The sequence below is a fragment of the Vipera ursinii genome, assembly GCF_947247035.1.
Source record: "Vipera ursinii genome assembly, chromosome: 2".
NCBI lineage: Eukaryota > Metazoa > Chordata > Lepidosauria > Squamata > Viperidae > Vipera > Vipera ursinii.
The window spans coordinates 130,303,987-130,323,868 of record NC_139513.1 but is presented as its reverse complement, the minus strand read 5'-3'; the positions used below and the strand labels follow the sequence as shown (position 1 = coordinate 130,323,868).

Sequence of the window (19,882 nt, the reverse complement as noted above, 5' to 3'; positions counted from 1 at the left end):
CCAGAGACGCTCTACGCCTTCAAGTTGCGCGTTGGCGGTGCGGCGCGGCCCCCCCTCCGAAGCCGTGACTCTAAGGGCGCGTGTGCGTAAGGCGACGGATGACGCGCGGGACGCGCATGCTCTTTCATCCGACTCGCCTCGGTCTCCGCTGGCGAGTTGAGGTCAAAGGTTTCGCTTCCGCCGTCGTTGCTTTCAAAGGCTGCCTTCTCGAATTGTTGTTGGGCTGTCCGGAAGCCGGCCGATCGCGGTTGTTGTCGCTGATTCGAGTTCGGCACGGTTTCCTCCTGAGTAAATTTCTTTTTTTCGCACGCGGCTTCTTATTCTCAGGAGGGAACCTAACTTCTGGGTAAGCGTATGTGGGATTCAACGATTTTGCCTCAGAAGGGAAGGGATGGATCGGGGCTTATTTCCGAGTAAATGACCCTAGATTCCCTCTGGCTAAGCCAGGGGTAGGCAACCTCGGCTCTTTTATGACTCATGGACTTCAACTCCCAGAATTCCTGAGTCAGCTATGCTGACTCAGGAATTCTGGGAGTTGAAGTCCATGAGTCATAAAAGAGCCGAGGTTGCCTACCCCTGGGCTAAGCCATTGGCTTCAAGGCAGAACTTTGACCTGGAGGAAATCCATCCTTCTTCACCCCTTCCCCTTAAATTGCTGCCTTCTAGGGTGGCGACGAGCGAGAGGAGCTACAGTTTAACTGGGGCAAACTTTAAGCGTAGGAATGAATTTATTTTGAAAAGTTTGTCTAGTTGGGAAATATTTCTGCTGTCTGTCTCCCCTCTTTTTAGCGTCTAGGTAGCATCGTGAATGGGGATCTGTGAGGCTAATAATAATAATAATAATAATAATAATAATAATAATAATAATTAATAATAATAATAATAATAATTTGGAAGGGACCTTGGAGGTCTTCTAGTCCAACCCCCTGCTAAGGCAGGAAACCCTATACCATTTCAGACAAATGGCTGTCCAGTCTCTTCTTAAAAACTTCCAGTGTTGGAGCATTCACCGCTTCTGGAGGCAGGTTGTTCCACTGGTTAATTGTTCTAACTGTCAGGAAGTTTCTCCTTAGTTCTAGGTTGCTTCTCTCCTTGACTAGTTTCCATCCGTTGCTTCTTGTCCTGCTTTCAGGGGCTTTGGAGAATAGCTTGACTCCCTCTTCTATGTGGCAGCCCCTGAGATATTGGAACACTGCTATGATGTCACCCCTCACCCTTCTCTTCATTAAACTACACATACCCAATTCCAGCAACCGTTCCCTATATGTTTTAGCCTCCAGTCCCCCAATCATCTTTGTTGCTCTTCTCTGTAATCTTTCTAGAGTCTCAACATCTGTTTTACATCGTGGTGACCAAAACTGGATGCAGTATTCCAGGTGTGGCCTTGCCAGCAGACAGACTGGATCATAGGTTTCTGTTGAGGAATTTCTGATTTAAGCATTATTGTTAATATTATTTATTGTTATCTCCTTTTTAAATATATAACTGAAGACTACAAACATACCCAAAAGTCCAGCCTCCTAGTTTCCCCAAAACAACAACCTTGTGAGGTAGGTTGGGCTGAGAGAGAATTATAGACCCAAAGTCTGCAAGATGGCTTTCATGCCTAAGGGAGTCCCAGAACTCCCTTTTATTACTTTTATTTGTTTAATCATACAAGAAGTCCAAAATCTGAAAACATGCTTTTAAAGTAAACAAAAACCATCTTTTTAAACAATGGAATGTTTTAACTATATTCTTTAAATGAGCTCTATTTTTCTTTTTTGAAATCAGCTTTTCTAATCCAGTATGCTATAAAATATCCCTTCAGTTTTACATAACCAAGAACCGCATCACCTCCGTGGTATGTAGCAGTTTCAAAGAGCCACATGGTAAAGGAACTGTACCAGTAACTGCCAGTTACTAGAAGAGCCTACAATACTTTTATCTCATTTGGGTGTACAGCACTATTAATTCAGCCACATAACTCTGTTATTCCAAATGATTGATTCTTATGCTTCTAGGTAAAATATATTAATATGAATTCTAGCAGTAGTACAGTGCCCTATTTGTGGTAAGTCAATAGCAGAGTAAAAATACTATAGATGATGGTAGGAATTGTCTTCTTTAAAATCTGTTTTAACAGAAGATGGGAGAAATGTTTTACACTTATTAATATAGCGTTAAAATATGAACACATGCTTCGTAGTATCTCTAGTGTATACTTATTTTGCACTATTTTGCACTATGGTACCTGAATGAAAAATGAAAAGACCAAATGTGTTGGAAAAAAATTAGGCAATGATTTCTGCCATTGGACCATTCTATATTCTTGGCACAAGTTCCAGCTGGTATTTAACTCTTCCCAAATTTTCATCCATGCAAGTTTTTCTTAACTCTGCCTGTTCTTCGAATGTCTGGTTTCTTTTTCAGGCAGAAAAATGACTGGCAACTCACCACAAATGCAAATCTGCCCCTACTGCAAAAAGCAGTTTAAACGTCTCAAGTCTCACCTGCTTCACTGTAAGATGGCAGATAGTGAAGATTCAAGAGAAGCTTTTCCTCTCTTCAGAAAAGCCTGTGATTCTGTTACATCTGAGCAGCTAAACCCTGAGAAAAAGAAATGGCAGATCCAAAGCTTAGAAACTCTCCCCAAGGAAGAAAGCAAAAAAAGTAAAACTAACTTGGTTACAAAAAAAGGAAGAAGAAAAAATATTGGAGTAATTGGAACAATTGTAAACAGTGGTCTGCCTGAAGAAGAGCAAATTAAAAGTGCTAGTGAAAAGTCACCTCAAACAAGGGAGAATAAAAAAACTTCAGAAGAGCTTTCAGCGGTGGTAGATAAAAAGCTGTTTCTAAAGATAAACCTTCCAGAGACATTATCCACAGTCGAAAAAACCAGTAGAACCCCTTTACCTAAAGAAGAGATTATACCTTCCGGTAATCTTAGTTTAGAATCAATGATACAAATTGGAAAAGCCACTTCAGAGCCACACCAGAAACCCTGCGTAAAACAGAAACAGAACATAGAGTCATCTGTAGAGCCGAGTGTGTCCCTTTCAACTAATAATTTCATTGAGAGTCTTCAATCAGTTCCTCAAGAACTTGGTGTCAGAATAGAACAAATCACTGCTTCTCATCAGGTGACAGCATTAGAAAACAGATGTGAATCCTCTGGTCATAAAAGCCTGTTAAATGAAAGTATCCTTGATAACAGTAAGGCAGGACAAAGGCCTCTGAAATCAGTGTCAGGAGGAGCAAGCGTTGCCCTGACCAACAGGCAGCAAATTATTACAGGCAATGTGGACAAGAAGAGCATTTTAGAACTTGAAGGAAATGTCAAAAATGGAAACACAGAAAATGACATGTCCAAAATTAAAGCATGCACATCACAGGACCATGTTGTGGACAACTATGGAACGGTTGCCAGAGGTCCGGTCCACTTGTTTAAAAGTAAGTTAGATGCAAATTCGTTATTTCTCAAAGCAGAGGATTATCCTAAGGAACACCTCGTCGATCCAGATCTTAAGCCAAATGTGTGTCCCACATTCACAGAAGTTCTCAGAGCAATGGGAGTTGATAAAACTTCTACTAGCCACTTAAGTGCTTTGGAGAAAAATACTGATTTATGCTCAAGAGCCACTGAGACAAAAGGAGGTAAAAAATCAGTGATGGGTTTAAGAAAACCCTCACCCCAAGAGCTAGAAATTACTACTTTTCCAGAACAAAGCATACAACTATCTTCATTAGGACTGGAGTGGTTCTCTGAACTGTATCCCAATTACCAGATGCTGGGGTTATTATTAGAGAGACAGTCACAATGGGATACCAAAATATCAGAAGCTCACATTCTGTTTTGTGACAATCACAAAGGTAAAAGTTGTTAGTCATACAGAATTTTAAAAAAGGAATATAACTGCCCAATAGATTGGTTCAAATGGATATTAATTCATGTATGGCTTATGCTCGAGACAGGGGTGTCAAACTCGCAACGTCACGTGACATGTTGCGACGCATTGCGACTTTTTTCCCATTGCCGGCAATGGGGTGGGTGCGGTTTCGGCATGACACATCCGGTCTGCGGGCTGGCAGTTTGACACTCCTGCTCTGAGAGAAACAAATATTAATGTGCATAGTATTAATTACTGTTTGATAGAATCAGTATGTTCTCTGAAGCATGTTTAATTTCAGTTTGTCAGCCTAAATTGAATTAGTTGTGCAAATGCACACTAGGACATTCTTTGAAATAGCATATTTTTTCAAAGGAACCAAGAATAACGAGTATATACTACAAGATACATGTTTTTAACAAATTGAAGTGACCATGACTATCTGATTTGCAAAACTCCTTTTAATTGAGGCTTACTTAAAGGGGCTGAAAACGTTATTCTCAGCCCCCTCCTTGAGAGATGGAATGGCTGTTAAATTAGATGCATGTGTAATATAACTTTATAGTGTCTATTTTCACTTTTTTGCCTTATATATAGCAGAATACCTGTATGCCCAGAAGCATTCTCACTTTGGCTATCTGTAGAATCTGTAAAAAAAAAGTCCTTAGAAATGTTTTGAGATCTATATGGGTAATACATAATGCTGTGTTTGAGAGTAATATCCTTTTTCACCTCCTGGTGCAAAATTAAGAGGTGAAAATTGAATCCTGGGAATCAAATATTGTTCATTTCTGGAATATACAGGTACGCTGAAACAATAAATAATAAAATAAATCTTAACCTATAGATAGGATAATTTACACATCTGGAATGTATTTATAAGGTATTGCAAACTCTGTTCTGTTTGATGCATTGTGCTAGACCAGGGGTCTTCAAACTTGGCAACTTTAAGACTGCCTGGCTGAGGAATTCTGGGAATTGAAGTCCACAAGTCTTAAAGTTGACAAGTTGGAAGATCCCTGTGCTAGACCAAAGCACAGGGATCCATGAAACAATCTATCATTGTTTCCGCTATTAGCACTTGCCAAACCAAAGCCACATAAGCCACATTGTAGCTTGACATAGCATAGTCAACTAGTCACTCTTTCTTGCTTACAGGGATGGCAGATTTGTAGAAGAAGCCACTTTATGTGGATTGTAATGTACAAAACAATCATAATGTTGGTTTAATTACAAGATTAAATATTGGTTTGTATTTTTTAACCGGTTATATTACAAGAAAACAAGAGACCATTCTTTTTCCTGCCAAAATGTTCTTTATTGTTGCCCTGCAAAGAACCATGAAAATGGTTTGTGTTTAGACATCCTGCTTTCTATATGTGCAGATCATATCCTTTTGCTCAATTAGTATTTTAAGCATAAAATGGAGGTATACTGGAAGTATTTTAATTTTTAAATAGAGCTGCCTTATCAAAACACTGTTTTTAAGGCAGATTTGCATTTTAGGCAGAACATTTCATGCTTAACGACAAATTATAATGAAGCAAAACTGTTTTATGCAAGGTAGGATATTTTAATTTAAAGATTATCTTGCAAGCGAACCTACTGCTGTCTGCATCCTCACCAACTAGGAGGCACATGCAGTGTTCAGAATGAATGTTAAATCCTGGAATCATAGTCTGTTCACTGACAATCCATTTTCTTATTAAATTAAACCCAAAATAAATCCATGTATCCCCATGTACATTATAGTTTGCTTTGGAGGGAAGCCCCAAATATTCTACCAGGAAACACTACCGTACATTGGTATCCCGGAGAAGAAATGAAAATAGGTGTTACAGTCAAGCGTGGAAAGTTGCAAAGAGGGCTTGCATAAAATGAAAATCAACATGTAGCTATTCTGTCTCCAGTTCCTCTGGCAGAAAAGAATCTAAAGGATATCAAACCGCAGGGTCTGCCTCCACAAGGGATACTTGGAGCAACATTCAGAGGTGAGAGCAAGTTACACACTGCTTTGAAATGGGTAAAAGCTTTATTATAACAACCAGAGACTAGCAGGGGAAGATGGCTGGGCTGTAGCTTTTGCTGTGAATGATAAAGGGTTTCCCTTCTGCCTCACGAAACTTCTTAATTGTTCTTAAATAGCCTGGAATAGATACTGCAATAGGAACATCAGTATGAAAAAGTATGGATTGCCTGGGATTTCTTTGCTGCTGCTGGGCTTGTGTACCCTCGGCTACGCCTGGAGACATGATCACATTAGTAAGTGTTTCTTCCCTTGTGATTACATTTTTCTCCAAGAAATGGATTATGCGAGTGTTGGTGGGCTTGGACTAGGAATGGGTTAAGCCTGTAGTTGTCAGTGGCTGGATTTGACTCTTAACCCATCTAGTTATTGGTTGAATACCTCACATGATTTTTAAAAGCCATGTTTTTTAAGTTGTAGTTTGTTGAATATGGGTGGATTTGTACATTTAGAAAAAACAAGTCATAATTTAAAAACTGCAAGTATTGATTCCTAAGCCAAACCTGGTGTATAAATTTTTCTTTTATTTCTTTTACTGCACGAGCGGATAACTGTTCTTATACGGTATTCTCACAGTACAGAGTTATGCTATTAGTGGAGTTTACTTCCAACTTAGGACTGGTGCTTTAGGTATTTACTGTATATTTGAATATTAGGAAAAATCAGCAGGGAAGTTACATTGATGTAGATATATGTGTGCATCAATGCACACATATGTCATTATTATCCTATTTCTTTTTTTCCCTGCTCCTGTTGCTGAAGAATATAAGCAGAGGAAATATACTGATGAAGATACAACAGTATAAATAAAAGACTTGTGTCTAGTGCTCAATCATGGACGTTACCTTGCATCTGGCCAGTAAAGTGGATGTTACCAGTCACTGCAGAAGTTACATGGAAATATTTTGATAGTAACTTGGCATCTCTTTAGAAAAGGTAATCTGTCATTACTATAGATATGTTTTTACTGATAAAAAAACAATTTCTGTAATTCTGCCTTTTCTTGGGCAAGATTTGATGTCCACTTTGCAGTGTTACGTGAGATTCCCTTTCATCCATGGAGTGTAACTAGTGCTCTCCGGAATGTCCTCTGACACCTGGGGGGGCTCAGTTCAGGTCCTTCCTGGGTCCTGCAAGTGCTGGGAGTGGAAAAGCACTCAGACATCCCAGTAGGATACATTAGGGCAGTGATGGCAAACCTTTTACTTATGTATCGTCGGGTGCCGGGTGGGCATGGCCTTTGGGTGGGTGTGGCCCATTGGGTGGCTGTGACCAATAGAGTGGGCGTCGCTTTGGTGGTAATGGCGGACTGGGTGGGAATAAAAAATTCAATAAATCAATTCCAACTTTGCGAGATCTTTTTTTTCCCCACGAGAAGTTGAAATTGATTGATTGAACCTTTTTTTGTGTGCACACGGCAATGGAGGCCTAAAGCGAAAAGGTTGTATAAAACCCAGCTGAAGGCCTAGGACTGAGGCAACGGCATGCGTGCCCACAGAGAGGGCTCTGCGTGCCACCTTTGGCACACGTGCCATAGGTTTGCCATCACGGCATTAGGGCTTGATTTTCTCCATTGTCCTGTTAAACATTTGTGTGAAACTCCTGGGAGAGATCCTCCATTGGTTTGGGTAAGGTGCCATCAGTAAGCTGTTGAGCCATAGCTCTTCATTACCCTGGGAGCTTAATTGGAGGTGGTTGTGGAAGTCCTGACTTAAATGGAACAAAGCTGACTAAATTGAAACCCAGCAAGACAGAGTTACTGTTTTTTTTCTTTTATTGTGAGGCAGGTGGTTCCTTGCATAGCCAGGCTGCAAGCCCTTTTTAGCTTTGAATTCTGAAACCAACTTTTTGAAGTACATATATGTAGAAAATGATTGCCAACTAATGCAGATCTTTATATTCTAGAGTAAACTTCATTTTTTTCATCTAGCTGCTATGGACTGAACTTTTCAGATAATTTATAAGTTCAGTTGTATGTTCGGTGTTTTGTAATGACCTCAGTATTATGTAACCAAAATGTAACTGTTTGTTGCTAAATCAGATTTTTTTAGGAGTGGCTATTGTGTAAATAGAGACCTTACTATTGCTGACCTCTTGAAAGACCAGGCACAACACTGAATCAAAGAACGCCCCCATCTGCAATTAGCAATAGCATAGCTTCCATCTCAAATAATTCAGATCAAGAGAGTCAAGCCAAACTTTCAGCTAACCATCAGTGTTAGTGTTTTGTGGAATTCACTTAGGTTTGTTCTTTATTTCAGCTTATTATTTTGCTCAGGTAACTTGTCAGCCACTTTCTTGTATTAAATCTTGAAGAATGAGATATTACTTGGGTCCAGATGACCTCTCCCAGCAGCTACCTGTAGCCATTAAATAAGAAAATACTTCCAGAGGATTCTGTCTTGTTTCCAACCAACTAAAGTTTGTATTGCAATTGTTAGCCCAGCTGAAATGAGTTCATTTCATGGGTTCGTTTTAGCTCAAATATTCATATCATTCAGCTAAAGATTTGAGACAAATATATTTGGGGAAGAATGGAATCCATCTTCGGATACAGAAAAGGCATCATTTTTCACTGTATTGGAAGGTAAAGTGTGTTCCAGCACTTTATTACCACCCCCTATCAGGCCCATTACTTGCTTCCCGCTCAGTTGTCACAATGCATCGATGCTAGCACCAGTGAGCATCTTACCAACAAAGCAGTGCAAATTTGGCCTGTGCAGCACAATATTTGGTTGCCTCTCTGACTACTTGAACGGTCAGATGGTTTTTCTAATGGCAGTGTGTAAGATTCATTGAAAGAAACCGATTGAGCAAGATAGCCACCTAGTTAAGGCCTGCATCAAGCAAGAATCACTTACCCTCAGGGTAGGAGGGGATGGGAAGAGGAATCTCAGGAGACCCCCTGTGTAGTGCTTTCCCTGCCATCTGTTAGCTCAGAAATATGGTTGTTTCTGTCTCAGGGATATCTTGAAGAATTGGCTGTTTATATTGGGCCTCCTGCGCAAGCGAGACGAGAATACATGCAAATCTAGCCGACTACAATGGCAGAGTTGCCTTGAGGCAAGATGGGCAGCGAATAATTTTATAATATAAATAAACAATTTTAATAAATAAAGATGCAGTTACTATCATCTACTTTATATATTGTAGATCTTATTTATAAACACAGTGTACGGAATGGGTATAGTCTGGCACTCTTCCTGGAAGCAAGAAATAAGGCAGTTTCTTCTGGAACATTGTCCCTAGGAAAGGGAACAATCTCGCTTCCTTGACTTCTGATAAAAGTGGCTTTCTGTGACTTGCCACACCCCTTATGACTGTGAATGAGGAGATCCACCTCTTGGCAGCTATGACATGCTTCAAGAATTCCAAATAAGCCTGGTGGTCTCTAAGTGTTGCCTATCTTTGCTATAAACAGTGTCCTACTGTAGTTAAACTGATGGGTGTATCAAATTAATCATGACACAAGACACATAGCAGGTGCACTGCTTTTTTTTTCTTAGAGCTTTGCTAAGACGAGGAAAGCAGTGTTGAACAGATAACCATCAAATAATCAATAGTATTACAATAATGGTTTTTTAACATGGATCACAGCAGAGAAGTAACATTAATAATACAGTATGCTACTTCTGGAGAAAGAAATCCATGCCATTAAGTAGCTCAAATGTCCTTTGAGCAAGAACCTTTTTTGTAGAGACAAAAAAAGAGGTGCTTCTTTAAACCAAAGCTGATTTTTTTTGTACTCAAATAACTCTGGGTTTATTTTTCACTTTAGAATTAGCTGTGGTAAATTGTTTGGCCTTTATTATAAGAAGTGGGTTCTTTTCCTCCCCCCCCCCCCCGGGCAATAGTTGGAAGGTTTCATGCTGTTTGTTTTAATAATGTTTGGTTGAATCACACTGCATCTGGCACAATTTATTTTATTTTATCATTTAGTTTTTTTCATTTCGGGAGTGACATCTGTACATCAAATAAATAAATTAGTGTGAATAGATTTTTGCTTAGGACTTACTCTTGTCAGAAGGTCAAACTGTGAAGCACAAGAGGTGGGTCAGGGAGAAGCCCAGGCACATTTGATGATTTGCTCCCCTGCCCATCTATAGACCATCTCTAGGACAGCCTCCCCCAAGTATTAATATTCAAATTTTATTAAATTTCAGATGACATTATTTGCACTCATAATGGTCAGGTTCTCAGAGCAACAAAGCAATAATAATAGTGAAATTAAAACCAAACAATAGACTGTCCTAAAATCACGGAATTAAAATAAATGTGAAGCACCTAAATGTTTTAATATGTACTGTAGCTGTCAGTACATTTCCTGGATCAATCTTCAGGATGACAATCATATAGAAAGAATTGCAGACTATTAATACTCCCATATTACACCCCTCCTGCGTGAGCTGCATTGGCTACCGGTTGTCTTCCGGGCGAGATTTAAGGTGCTGGTACTTACCTTTAAAGCCCTACATGGCTTAGGCCCGGGATATCTGCGGGACCGTCTGCTGCCAGGGACGATTTCCCATCGCCCAGTGCGCTCACACAGAGAGGGCCTCCTCAGGGTGCCGTCGGCCAGACAATGTAGGCTGGCGACCCCCAGGGGGAGGGCCTTCTCTGTGGGAGCGCCAGCCCTTTGGAATCAACTCCCCCTTGAGCTTCGGATGGCCCCGGACCTCCGGTCCTTTCGCCGCGACCTCAAAACGTTCCTTTTCCATCAGGCTGACCTGGATTGATGATGGGTTTTTAAAAGTTTTAATTTTTAACTGTGTAATTAATATTTGGGGCTGTTATTTAACTTTTTCTTAACTTTTGTACTGTTTATTGCTGTTAGCCGCCCTGAGTCCTCTGGGAGATAGGGCGGCATATAAGTCCCATAATAAATAAATAAATAAATAAATAAATAAATAAATAAATAAATAAATAAATAAAATAATGTTATTTATGTTTTTGTAAAATAAATATCTTGGATTTTCTATTGTTAACTTTAGTAATAAAATTAATAAAATGCACTTTTCTAAATTTGTTCTTGTCACATCTTGTTTCATTACTATTACTGCCTTTTGTATGAGCTTTGTTTCATTACTGTTTCATTACTGTTACTGCTATTTGTGTGAATTTTTATTTGCATGTTAATTGCTTGGTATCTCTAGCAGGGCAGGACACAAATGCTATTAAATAAATGACTAAAATTACCATAAGCAAATAAAATTCAACACAGTAGTAAAGCCCTCCCCCACCAGCAGTAGCCATTTACCTGCCTGCTGGGAAGGGAAGGGGAGAGGAGAATTCCGATGCACCCTGCCAAATTCCCACAAGGAAAAGCCTCCGGGAAAACCAGAAGGCAGTGAGCAGTTCTCCCAGTTCCGCTGCTTTTTTATCCGTCCTGGGTCATTCTGTTTCTCCATTTAGGTAAGAAAGTACCAATGATCCAATGGGGTATTATGAGTTGTCTAGTACCTTATAAAATTGAATTGTTGGTTTCCATTCATGCATTGCATTTCTGAAGGATGGTAAAATTGAAGATACCTTGGAAGTATCATAAAGTCTCTGGAACACACTTTTGGAATGTACGTATTTCAATTGTATATATTGCCATGTTCAATGTATAACTATATACATGAGGTCAAATCAATTTTTTTAAAAAAATTTATATGTGTGTGTGAGTGTGTAAATTTTTTGGATTGCTAACAATTAAAGGGAGAAAAACGGTCTGCTTAAAATAATACTACACAAACATTAGCTGTTGTCATGTTTTAATTGAACATAAGATGGAAACATTCACAGTGCAGGGTAGAAAAAGTATGTGAACCTTTGGACTTAATAACTGGTTGACCCTCCTTTGGCAGCAATAACCTCAACCAAACGTTTCCTGTAGTTGCAGATCAGACCTGCACAACGATCTGGAGTAATTTTGGACCACTTCTCTTCACAAAACTGTTTCAGTGTAGCAATATTCTTGGGATGTCTGGTATAAATTGCTCTCTTAAGGTCACACCACAGCATTTCAATCGGGCTGAGGTCAGGACTCTAACTGGGCCACTCCAGAAGGCGTATTCTATTCTGTTGAAGCCATTGTTTTGTTGAATTACTTGTATGCTTTGGGTCATTGTCCTGTTGCATCACCCATCCTCTGCGGAGCTTCAGTTGGCGGACAGATGGTCGTACGTTTTCCTGCAAAATGTCCTGATAAACTCTGGAATTCATTTTCCCATCAATGACAACAATCCGTCCAGGCCCTGAGGCAGTAAATCAGCCCCAAACCATGATGCTCCCTTCGCCGTTTTTTACAGTGGGGATGAGGTTTTAATGTTGGTGTGCTGTGCCTTTTTTTCTCCACACATAGTGTTGTGTGTTTTTCTCAAACAACTCAATTTTGGTTTCATCTGTCCACAGTATATTTTGCCAGTAGTGCTGTGGAACATCCAGGTGCTCTTTTGCAAACTTCAAACGTGCTGCAATATTTTTTTTTTTACAGTAATGGTTTCCTCCGTGGTGTCCTCCCATGTACTCCATTCTTGTTTAATGTTTTCCTTATTGTAGATGTGTCAACAAAAATGTTAGCATGTGCCAGAGATTTCTGTAGGTCTTTAGCTGACACTCTAGGATTCTTCTTTACCTCATTAAGCATTATGCGCTGTGCTCTTGCAGTCATTTTTACAGGACGACCACGCCTAGGGAGAGTAGCAACAGTGCTAAACTTTCTCCATTTGTAAACAGTCTATCTTACCATGGACACATGAACATCAAGGCTTTTGGAGATACTTTTGTAACCCTTTCCAGCTTCATGCAAGTCAACAATTCTTGATCGTAGGTCTTCTGAGAGCTCTTTTCTGCGAGGCATGGTTCACATCAGACAGTGCTTCTTGAGACCAGTAAACCCAAAACAGGTGTGTGTTTTTAAAGGGCAGGACGGCTGTCAGTAACACATCAAATATCATCACACTGATTGGAGTCAAGGTTGGCTCACTCCTGGCTCCAATTAGCTCTTGGAGAAGTCATTAGGCTAGGGGTTCACATACTTTTTCCACCCTGCACTGTGAATGTTTCCATCTTATGTTCAATTAAAACATGACAACAGCTAATGTTTGTGTAGTATTATTTTAAGCAGACTGTTTTTCTATTGTTGTGACTTACATGACGTTTAGAGCGCATTTTATGGCCAATTCATGCAAAACTCCATGTAATCCCAAAGGGTTCACATACTTTTTCTTGCAACTGTGTGTGTGCATATGTATATGTATATGTGTGTGTGTGTGTGTGTAATGTATATGCATATGCATATGCGTATATAAAGTTAAAGTATGAACCCTTTTTTTAGCCAAAGTATTCCAAAAGAACATCTTTCCCATTATTTCCAAATTATGCCTCAATATTAATTTCTCACATGATTCAAGATCAAAATATAATAATTGGCTAATATGACTAAGAGTGTTCAAAATATCAAATTCTGGTTTAATATAAGTTTAATTAAATAAATAAATAATATATCTTGACCCTAAAACTTATGAAGAAGTCAAAACTATTGCACGTTTGCTGTTCAACAGAAAAGTAATCAGCCCCAAATATAGGCTAACATAAAAGTCCAATGATATAGTTCAAAATCTGATAGCTAAAACTGCCATTACCATAAGGTAACATATGTTATGGTATATTAGCCTGCAATTTTTTATTATGTATATAAAATATCTAATGGGTAATAACATTGGAATTCTTTGTAAATATACATTAAATACAATATTTATTTTGATGAAATATTATCTGAAGATGTAATGGGCATGTTAGCCATCTATACTTTGGCATATTTAATTGAAATATTGTGATACAGTTGACAAAAATGTAAACCTTACTAATTTAAAATCAGTCCAAATCCTAATCTCTTAACAGTAAACTATATAGTAGTTGATCACAAAAACAAGAGATCAGATTTATTTCAATCAATGGAGTAACCTGAATATAAGCTGTTTAATTTTACCAACAAGGCTTGGTTCAGGTAGGCCTCAACTCCCAACCATTCGTTTAGTGATGGTTCAAAGTGACGATGGCACTGAAAAAATGCCTTACGACCATTTTTCACAGGGCTGTTGCAGCATCCCCATGGACACTTGGTAACTGGCATGTATTTATGATGGTTGCAGCATCCCGGGGGTCATGTGATCATCTTTTGTGAGCTTCTGACAAGCAAAGTGAATGGGGAAGCTAGATTCACTTAACAACCATGTTATCAACCTCCATGATTCACTTAACAGCTGTGGCAAGAAGGGCAAAACTCAACAGCTGTCTCGCTTGGTAGAAATTTTGGGCTCAAAAGTCAAGGACTATCTGTAGTAAGGCAGGAAAGTGCCTGGATCTGAGTCTAGTCTGAGTCTGTTTAACTTAAACTAGAAGGTTTAAGCAGTTAACTTCTACTGTAAGAGAAAATCCCTCATCTGTCCACTTACATCAGGCCCAAACAACCAGACCCCAACTTGTAGAAATCAAAGAAACTACGGTTGTATGCCTATTTCACAGGAATCTCCCCAGACTGGTAGCTTTCACCTGGGAAAGACTGGATAAGGCTCAAAAGGTATTCGGGTTGTGTGTGTGTGTGTGCGGGTGTCCTTGCCTCTTATGTTTACATGATGATTCTAGATTAATTTCCCACTTGAGACCTCCTCAGTGGGGTGGTTGCTCTCCAACAACTTAGGTGTATATTGATCTTGAAATATTTTTTCATGCTTCATGAACAACTCGCATTTAAAGTAGCAGCTTCAGTTTTAGTAATCTAACATAAAGACTCTTAATAGTGCAATTGCCATAATTACATTCCTTGACATTGAGTACATATTTCTATACAATAACAGATTTTCTGTCATGTTCATAAGTTGTACAAATAAAATAGCAATCTCTTAAAACACATCCCTTTCTCAAATGCTGGTTGGCTTGGATGGTATAGTATTAGCTTTAACAGCAGATGAATAAAGGCTAAAGTACCGAAGATTTTATAACCCTACGTTTCATTGGAAAGAAGGGCTTCTGAAAAACGATTAGCCCAAGAATGGGAGGTGGGGTGGAGAAGGTTTGTCTAGAACTCTCTACCGGTAGATGGGGGTATCCAACCTTGAAAACTTTAAGAATTGCTGACTGGGGAATTCTGGGAGTTGAAGTCCACAAGTCTTAGAGTGGCCAAAGTTTGGCCACCCCTGTTCTAGACAGTCAGTAGGTGACATTAGTCTTCCATTTTCATAGCCACAATAGATAGAATACATAGGTTATTATCTAATTATCTGTAGAAAGAAAGTATTTCTAGATATTAAGCAAGCAATATATCAATCCTTTGAGCCAAAAACATATGCCGTTATTTACACCTCTGCTTTTTTCAGAATATTTTAGTTTTACATTTCTAAGAAGTCAGATTTTCACAGGTGTATTAGAGTTGCAATACTGAAATCAACGTTCAGTTTTGAATTAATTGCAAAATATCTTTAGGTGGAATTAGCAATTTCCTAGCCCAGAGGATGGATCTTGCTAAAAGATGAAATACAAACCTCAAGAAATCTCAACAAAAAAAACCTGTTGTCAAATAAGAGCAAAACCAACCAATATGCCTTTTGCAATACTGTGAATAATACTAATAAGAAATAGTCTGATCACAACTTATCAGAATTTCAGTATGAGAGATTAAAAACTGTTGAATATACTTTAACCTTTGAACTTATAATTTTTGCATCTCAAATTTATTTAACTTCTATTATACAACTAATACTATTTGTGCTTAAAATGTTTACAGAAAATAATTTCATCAGCACAACATACTCTATGGATCAAATGCTTCTACTATTGCAAAAGAATTTATCTTCTAGTTTCATACATTCAATTCCAGATGCCCTTTTTCCCTTTGGACTGTTTAGCCCAGAGTGCGCGGTTCATATAATTTAAATACTTAGCAACTATATCAAATTGGTGATATCAAATGAAAATGTGGGATGACATGGTGGATGATTTTGGTGTTGACTTTTTCCTGACAATTTTTTATGTTTGCTATCAGCCATGGATCACATTTCCAGGTATGAAAAGACTGCAAGGATTCTTAAAAGAAGCATATCTGGCTTGGGAAATTCTAAACCCAGACATTCAGATCTTCAAGTCATTGTTTATTTTAGCTATTACTGTTAAATAACCATCATGGCCCAGCTGACATAGGGTAAGGCATAAAGACATAGTTTTCAAAACATGGGGGCTGAAATAACACACAATACTGAGCTAAAGCCAGACACTAATGTTTTATTCAATGCATAAACCCATAACCAATAATAAATATGTTGTCACTACTCATTCCTACAGTGTTTTTTTTTGGCACAGCAAGGGCAAGAGAGTAGCCTCCTTGGACAGCCTGAAACTGTCACTTCCCAGCTGGCATGGTCTTTCACAGGAACTAGGGGAAGGTAGAATTGTATGCCATTTCTTCTCTCCCCACCACCCCCAATTTCTTTAATGTAGAGGCTGGCGTTCCACAAAGTGCTAGTGAATGGTGGAAGTAGAACAGAAAAAGTAGCATCAAATTTTATTTTCTTAATAGTGCAATTTTGGGTGACACAGGAAACACTAGATTTCTATTTTCCAGCATTAGGAACTGGCTTTTTGACTAGTATAACCATATGAATAGCAAACAGATGTTGAGGTAAAGATGGCAAGAATGAGATTGAAGATTGCAATAATTTATCAACCCCAACCTTTTAGATATATAAACACTGGTAGACAAAACTACCTTGAGCGGAAAGAACATCTTGTCTCCCAAGCCAAAGTAAGGTTTCTAAAATCAACTACAATTCTGTGCCTTTTCCTTCAGAAACTTCAGAACCCCAAAATTTCATGAATGGCAGTTAGATGACAAAGGGCCTGTTTTGAATTGAGCCAAACAAATTGTAATGAATGACAGAAACACATTTCACTTAATTATTTGATTCACCTCAGGTACCTCATCCCCCACCAGAGACAAGAGGAATTTTGATGTTGGAGAATTTGAAGACAGGCATAATTGTGTGTGCAGAAGATACTTTCTTCACAACTAGAGTCCATAAACTAGAAGCAGAAGTATGTAATTAAACATGAGCACAATGTTGGAGGGCAAAAGGTGTTACTTGTTTCTGCCAATCTTTATTTCTCTAATAATTCTTTCCTAATTTGTTTGTATGTAGTATGAAGTTGAAAAAGATGAATTATAGAAACTACCTTCTCTTTTGTTTTACTCATGATACGTCTTTTACAAACATTTACAGTTGTTGGAAAACAACCTTCCCAGTAGGGAGGAGAGATCAAACAGGAAATTAGCCTGGAATTATTGCATAAACATAAGGCAAGGTCTGACACCCCCTTAAATGTCTTTGAGCCTAGTCTAGTCTTTCAAGGTGAAAGGTGCCATTTGGAAAGATTTCTGTGAAATAGGGGTAGAACAATAAAGTAGTTTAAACTCTACAAGTGTGGGCCTGGTTGTTTGTGCCTGCTTGTAAAATTCTGCCTAGTCAAAGCCCTTAACCTCTTGAAAAAAGCTTGACCATCACCACAACAGAAATATTACTTGAAGAAATAGGACATCAATCAATTAAAGTTGAAAGCCTGTGAACAATTCTGTTGATCTCGGGTGATCTGCTTGCAGAAATACAACTGGAAAGAGCACATACCATTCATGTAATTGCAGGGGTGTCAAACTGCCGGCCCACGGGCCGGATGTGTCATCCAGAAACCATGCCCACCCCATTGCCGGCAATGGCAAAACCATCCTGATATGTTGCATGATGTCACGTGACATCGCAAGTTTGACATGTCTGATGTAATGCCTTAATAAGAGAATTATGTGTTGCATGCTTGTCAAAAATGGTCATCTAACCCAATACATATAGGAGCTTACATAAGATTCCAAACTGGCATACAGTGTGTAATTTTGCTTTCTTTAGAGTTTCAACATTACAGTAGAAGACCTCCCCTTTATCAGAAGGTGTAGACATACCCTGCTGTATTGGCTATTTAGGAAACAGCAGATTAAATCTCTCATTCAGTAGCTTATAAAAGCCCTCACCAGAGGCTGCTTTTATTTGTTTCTAAAACAATGGATCAGTGTCCCAGACTAGCATTTCTGTTGTAATGAGGACTAGGCATCAGATAGATCCTGCATTGTCTGCTGATGTATTTGCTTACACAACAGGGAGCTGACTCTGGCGCGCTGGAAGAGTGGAGACACAGTAGAGCCTTGATAGCATCTGACATTTCTCTTTACAAATCAGTCCATTATCACTCCTAAGCTACGTTTACACATACCAGATATAGGCCACTCTCTTTCCCTGTCATTTGCATTATACCCAGTTAGAAGTGATTCAAAACTTGTTTGCATAAAGATTTCAGGCTACTGAAAACCAACATATCACAAGGAAAGCTTGAGACAAGCCAGATTTCTAGTGGCTCCAATCACTGAAACCCAACTCCTATTAGCTTTGCCATGACAACAGGCTTAGTCACTCAAGTGTCAAGAGGAACAGAGATCAGGTTTGACTTTCCCCTAGAGGACAGAAGGCAGGGTCAATCAGGACCTCCCACATTCCCTCTGTGTATTGCACCTTTAGCACTGTGAGAGGCTTTGTAGATTAAGGCAGGTTGCAAGAATTGGAGGATTGCACTTCAGGCAGATAAGGTCAGGGCTGGAGTAGAAACATCTGCAGGTAGATGAGATAGTTTTAGAAACCAGCACCATCTGCTGGTGTACACAAAACAGGTTTAAATATAAAGAATCTGTACAAGTTGATACCATTTAGTGAAGAGAAGAGGTGGTGTCATTCTTTGGACAACAAGTTAGAAGGAGGATATTTTTTTGAGCAGAACCCTTTGCAGAACAAGGGAAAAATAGAATAACTTGGAAGCAATAAAATGTTGGTGTTCCTGAAAAGAATGCTATTGTCTCTCATGTTTCTGCTTACTGTGGTCTTAGATCAAGGCAGATAGGCAGAATTGTGGCTCACCAAGCTGAATACTGAAATTCGGTTGGTCTCAATACAAGAGTTCAACGTTGAACTGTGGAGTTCTTGGTGCTCAAAACAAGAGATTTATCTGTAGCTTGAGGTTTAATTGTGGAGGTCTTGGTGCTCTCTAAACTTGTTTATTTGCAGATGTTTCATTACCCAAATAAGTAACATTATCAGTTCAAATGTGTGTGGGGGATGGGGTGGGGGTTATTGCTTATTTATACTGCCTTGAAGTTTTGGAAGAGGTGTAGTTTATGGTCTACCAATGAGTTACAGTAACTTACTGTAAGGTTCAAATGCTTTATAGATTGCAACTATTGTCAGATAGCAGAAATTATATCTATAGTAGATCTTAATTCAATGTTGTCAGCCTGTATTTGACTTGGCAGTTCTTACAGGCTTCCATATATTCCTCCAAAAGAGGAACTAATGTTTTGTTAGCTATTGTGATTCAAACCATTCACAATTCCGGACAGTGTTAATATTGCTAGAACCTTACATCCAGTCAATATTTTGGATTACAATTCCCATCCCTCCAACTGCCAATGCTGCATGGGGGTTTATGGGAAAACCACATCCATGAACTATTGCTGAATGGAAGCAGAATATGAGCACAAGGCCAAATTTTATATAAGTGATATAATGAAGCAAAGCTTTTGCTGCCCCGGGTTGTTATCCAGGACAGCAAAGGTTCTGATAAAGCTGGTAGACAACTACAACCAGAATGAAATAAACAAAGTAAAGAGGATATGAAAAGAAGAAAAAGCTAACATCACAGACCAGGGTGGCCTTCCAGATTTTGTTTAACCTGTAGTTCAGAGGTCTTCAAACCTGGCCCTTTTATGACTTGTGGACTTCAACTCCCAGAATTCTGGGAGTTGAAGTCCACAAGTTATAAAAGGGCCAAGTTTGAAGACCCTTGCTCTAGTTCCTCTTAGTCCTAGCCCACTTGGCCAATGATGAAAGTTCTATTTAAATTACCTGGTCATCCAAAC

The 19,882-nt window shown here is 38.9% G+C and overlaps 1 protein-coding gene across 4 annotated transcripts; it reads left to right on the top strand.

The window, feature by feature from the left end:
• The first annotated feature begins 206 nt into the window (after positions 1-206).
• Positions 207-11,485, top strand: MTNAP1 (mitochondrial nucleoid associated protein 1). 4 transcript variants are annotated; one of them, XM_083351390.1, is made up of 6 exons: positions 207-346; positions 2,413-3,411; positions 5,765-5,860; positions 6,015-6,131; positions 6,658-6,831; positions 8,157-11,485. In XM_083351390.1, the coding sequence occupies exons 2-5, from the start codon at positions 2,421-2,423 to the stop codon at positions 6,699-6,701; spliced, it is 1,248 nt and encodes a 415-aa protein (XP_083207516.1). In that variant the 5' UTR covers positions 207-346; positions 2,413-2,420; the 3' UTR covers positions 6,702-6,831; positions 8,157-11,485. The 4 variants fall into 4 exon arrangements, with proteins under 4 accessions (XP_083207516.1, XP_083207515.1, XP_083207513.1 ...); XM_083351389.1 differs by having other exon boundaries at positions 2,413-3,852; positions 5,780-5,860; positions 8,174-11,485; XM_083351387.1 differs by having other exon boundaries at positions 2,413-3,852; positions 5,780-5,860.
• The last annotated feature ends 8,397 nt before the right edge of the window (positions 11,486-19,882 follow it).

Excerpts from the sequence above, each read along its gene's own strand:
- MTNAP1 (XM_083351389.1), top strand. The coding sequence starts at position 2,421 with ATGACTGGCAACTCACCACAAATGCAAATCTGCCCCTACTGCAAAAAG. Across the intron at positions 3,853-5,779 it reads GTTTTGTGACAATCACAAAG|TTCCTCTGGCAGAAAAGAAT; the intron begins GTAAAAGTTGTT and ends TTCTGTCTCCAG. Across the intron at positions 6,132-6,657 it reads CTGGAGACATGATCACATTA|AATATAAGCAGAGGAAATAT; the intron begins GTAAGTGTTTCT and ends CTGTTGCTGAAG.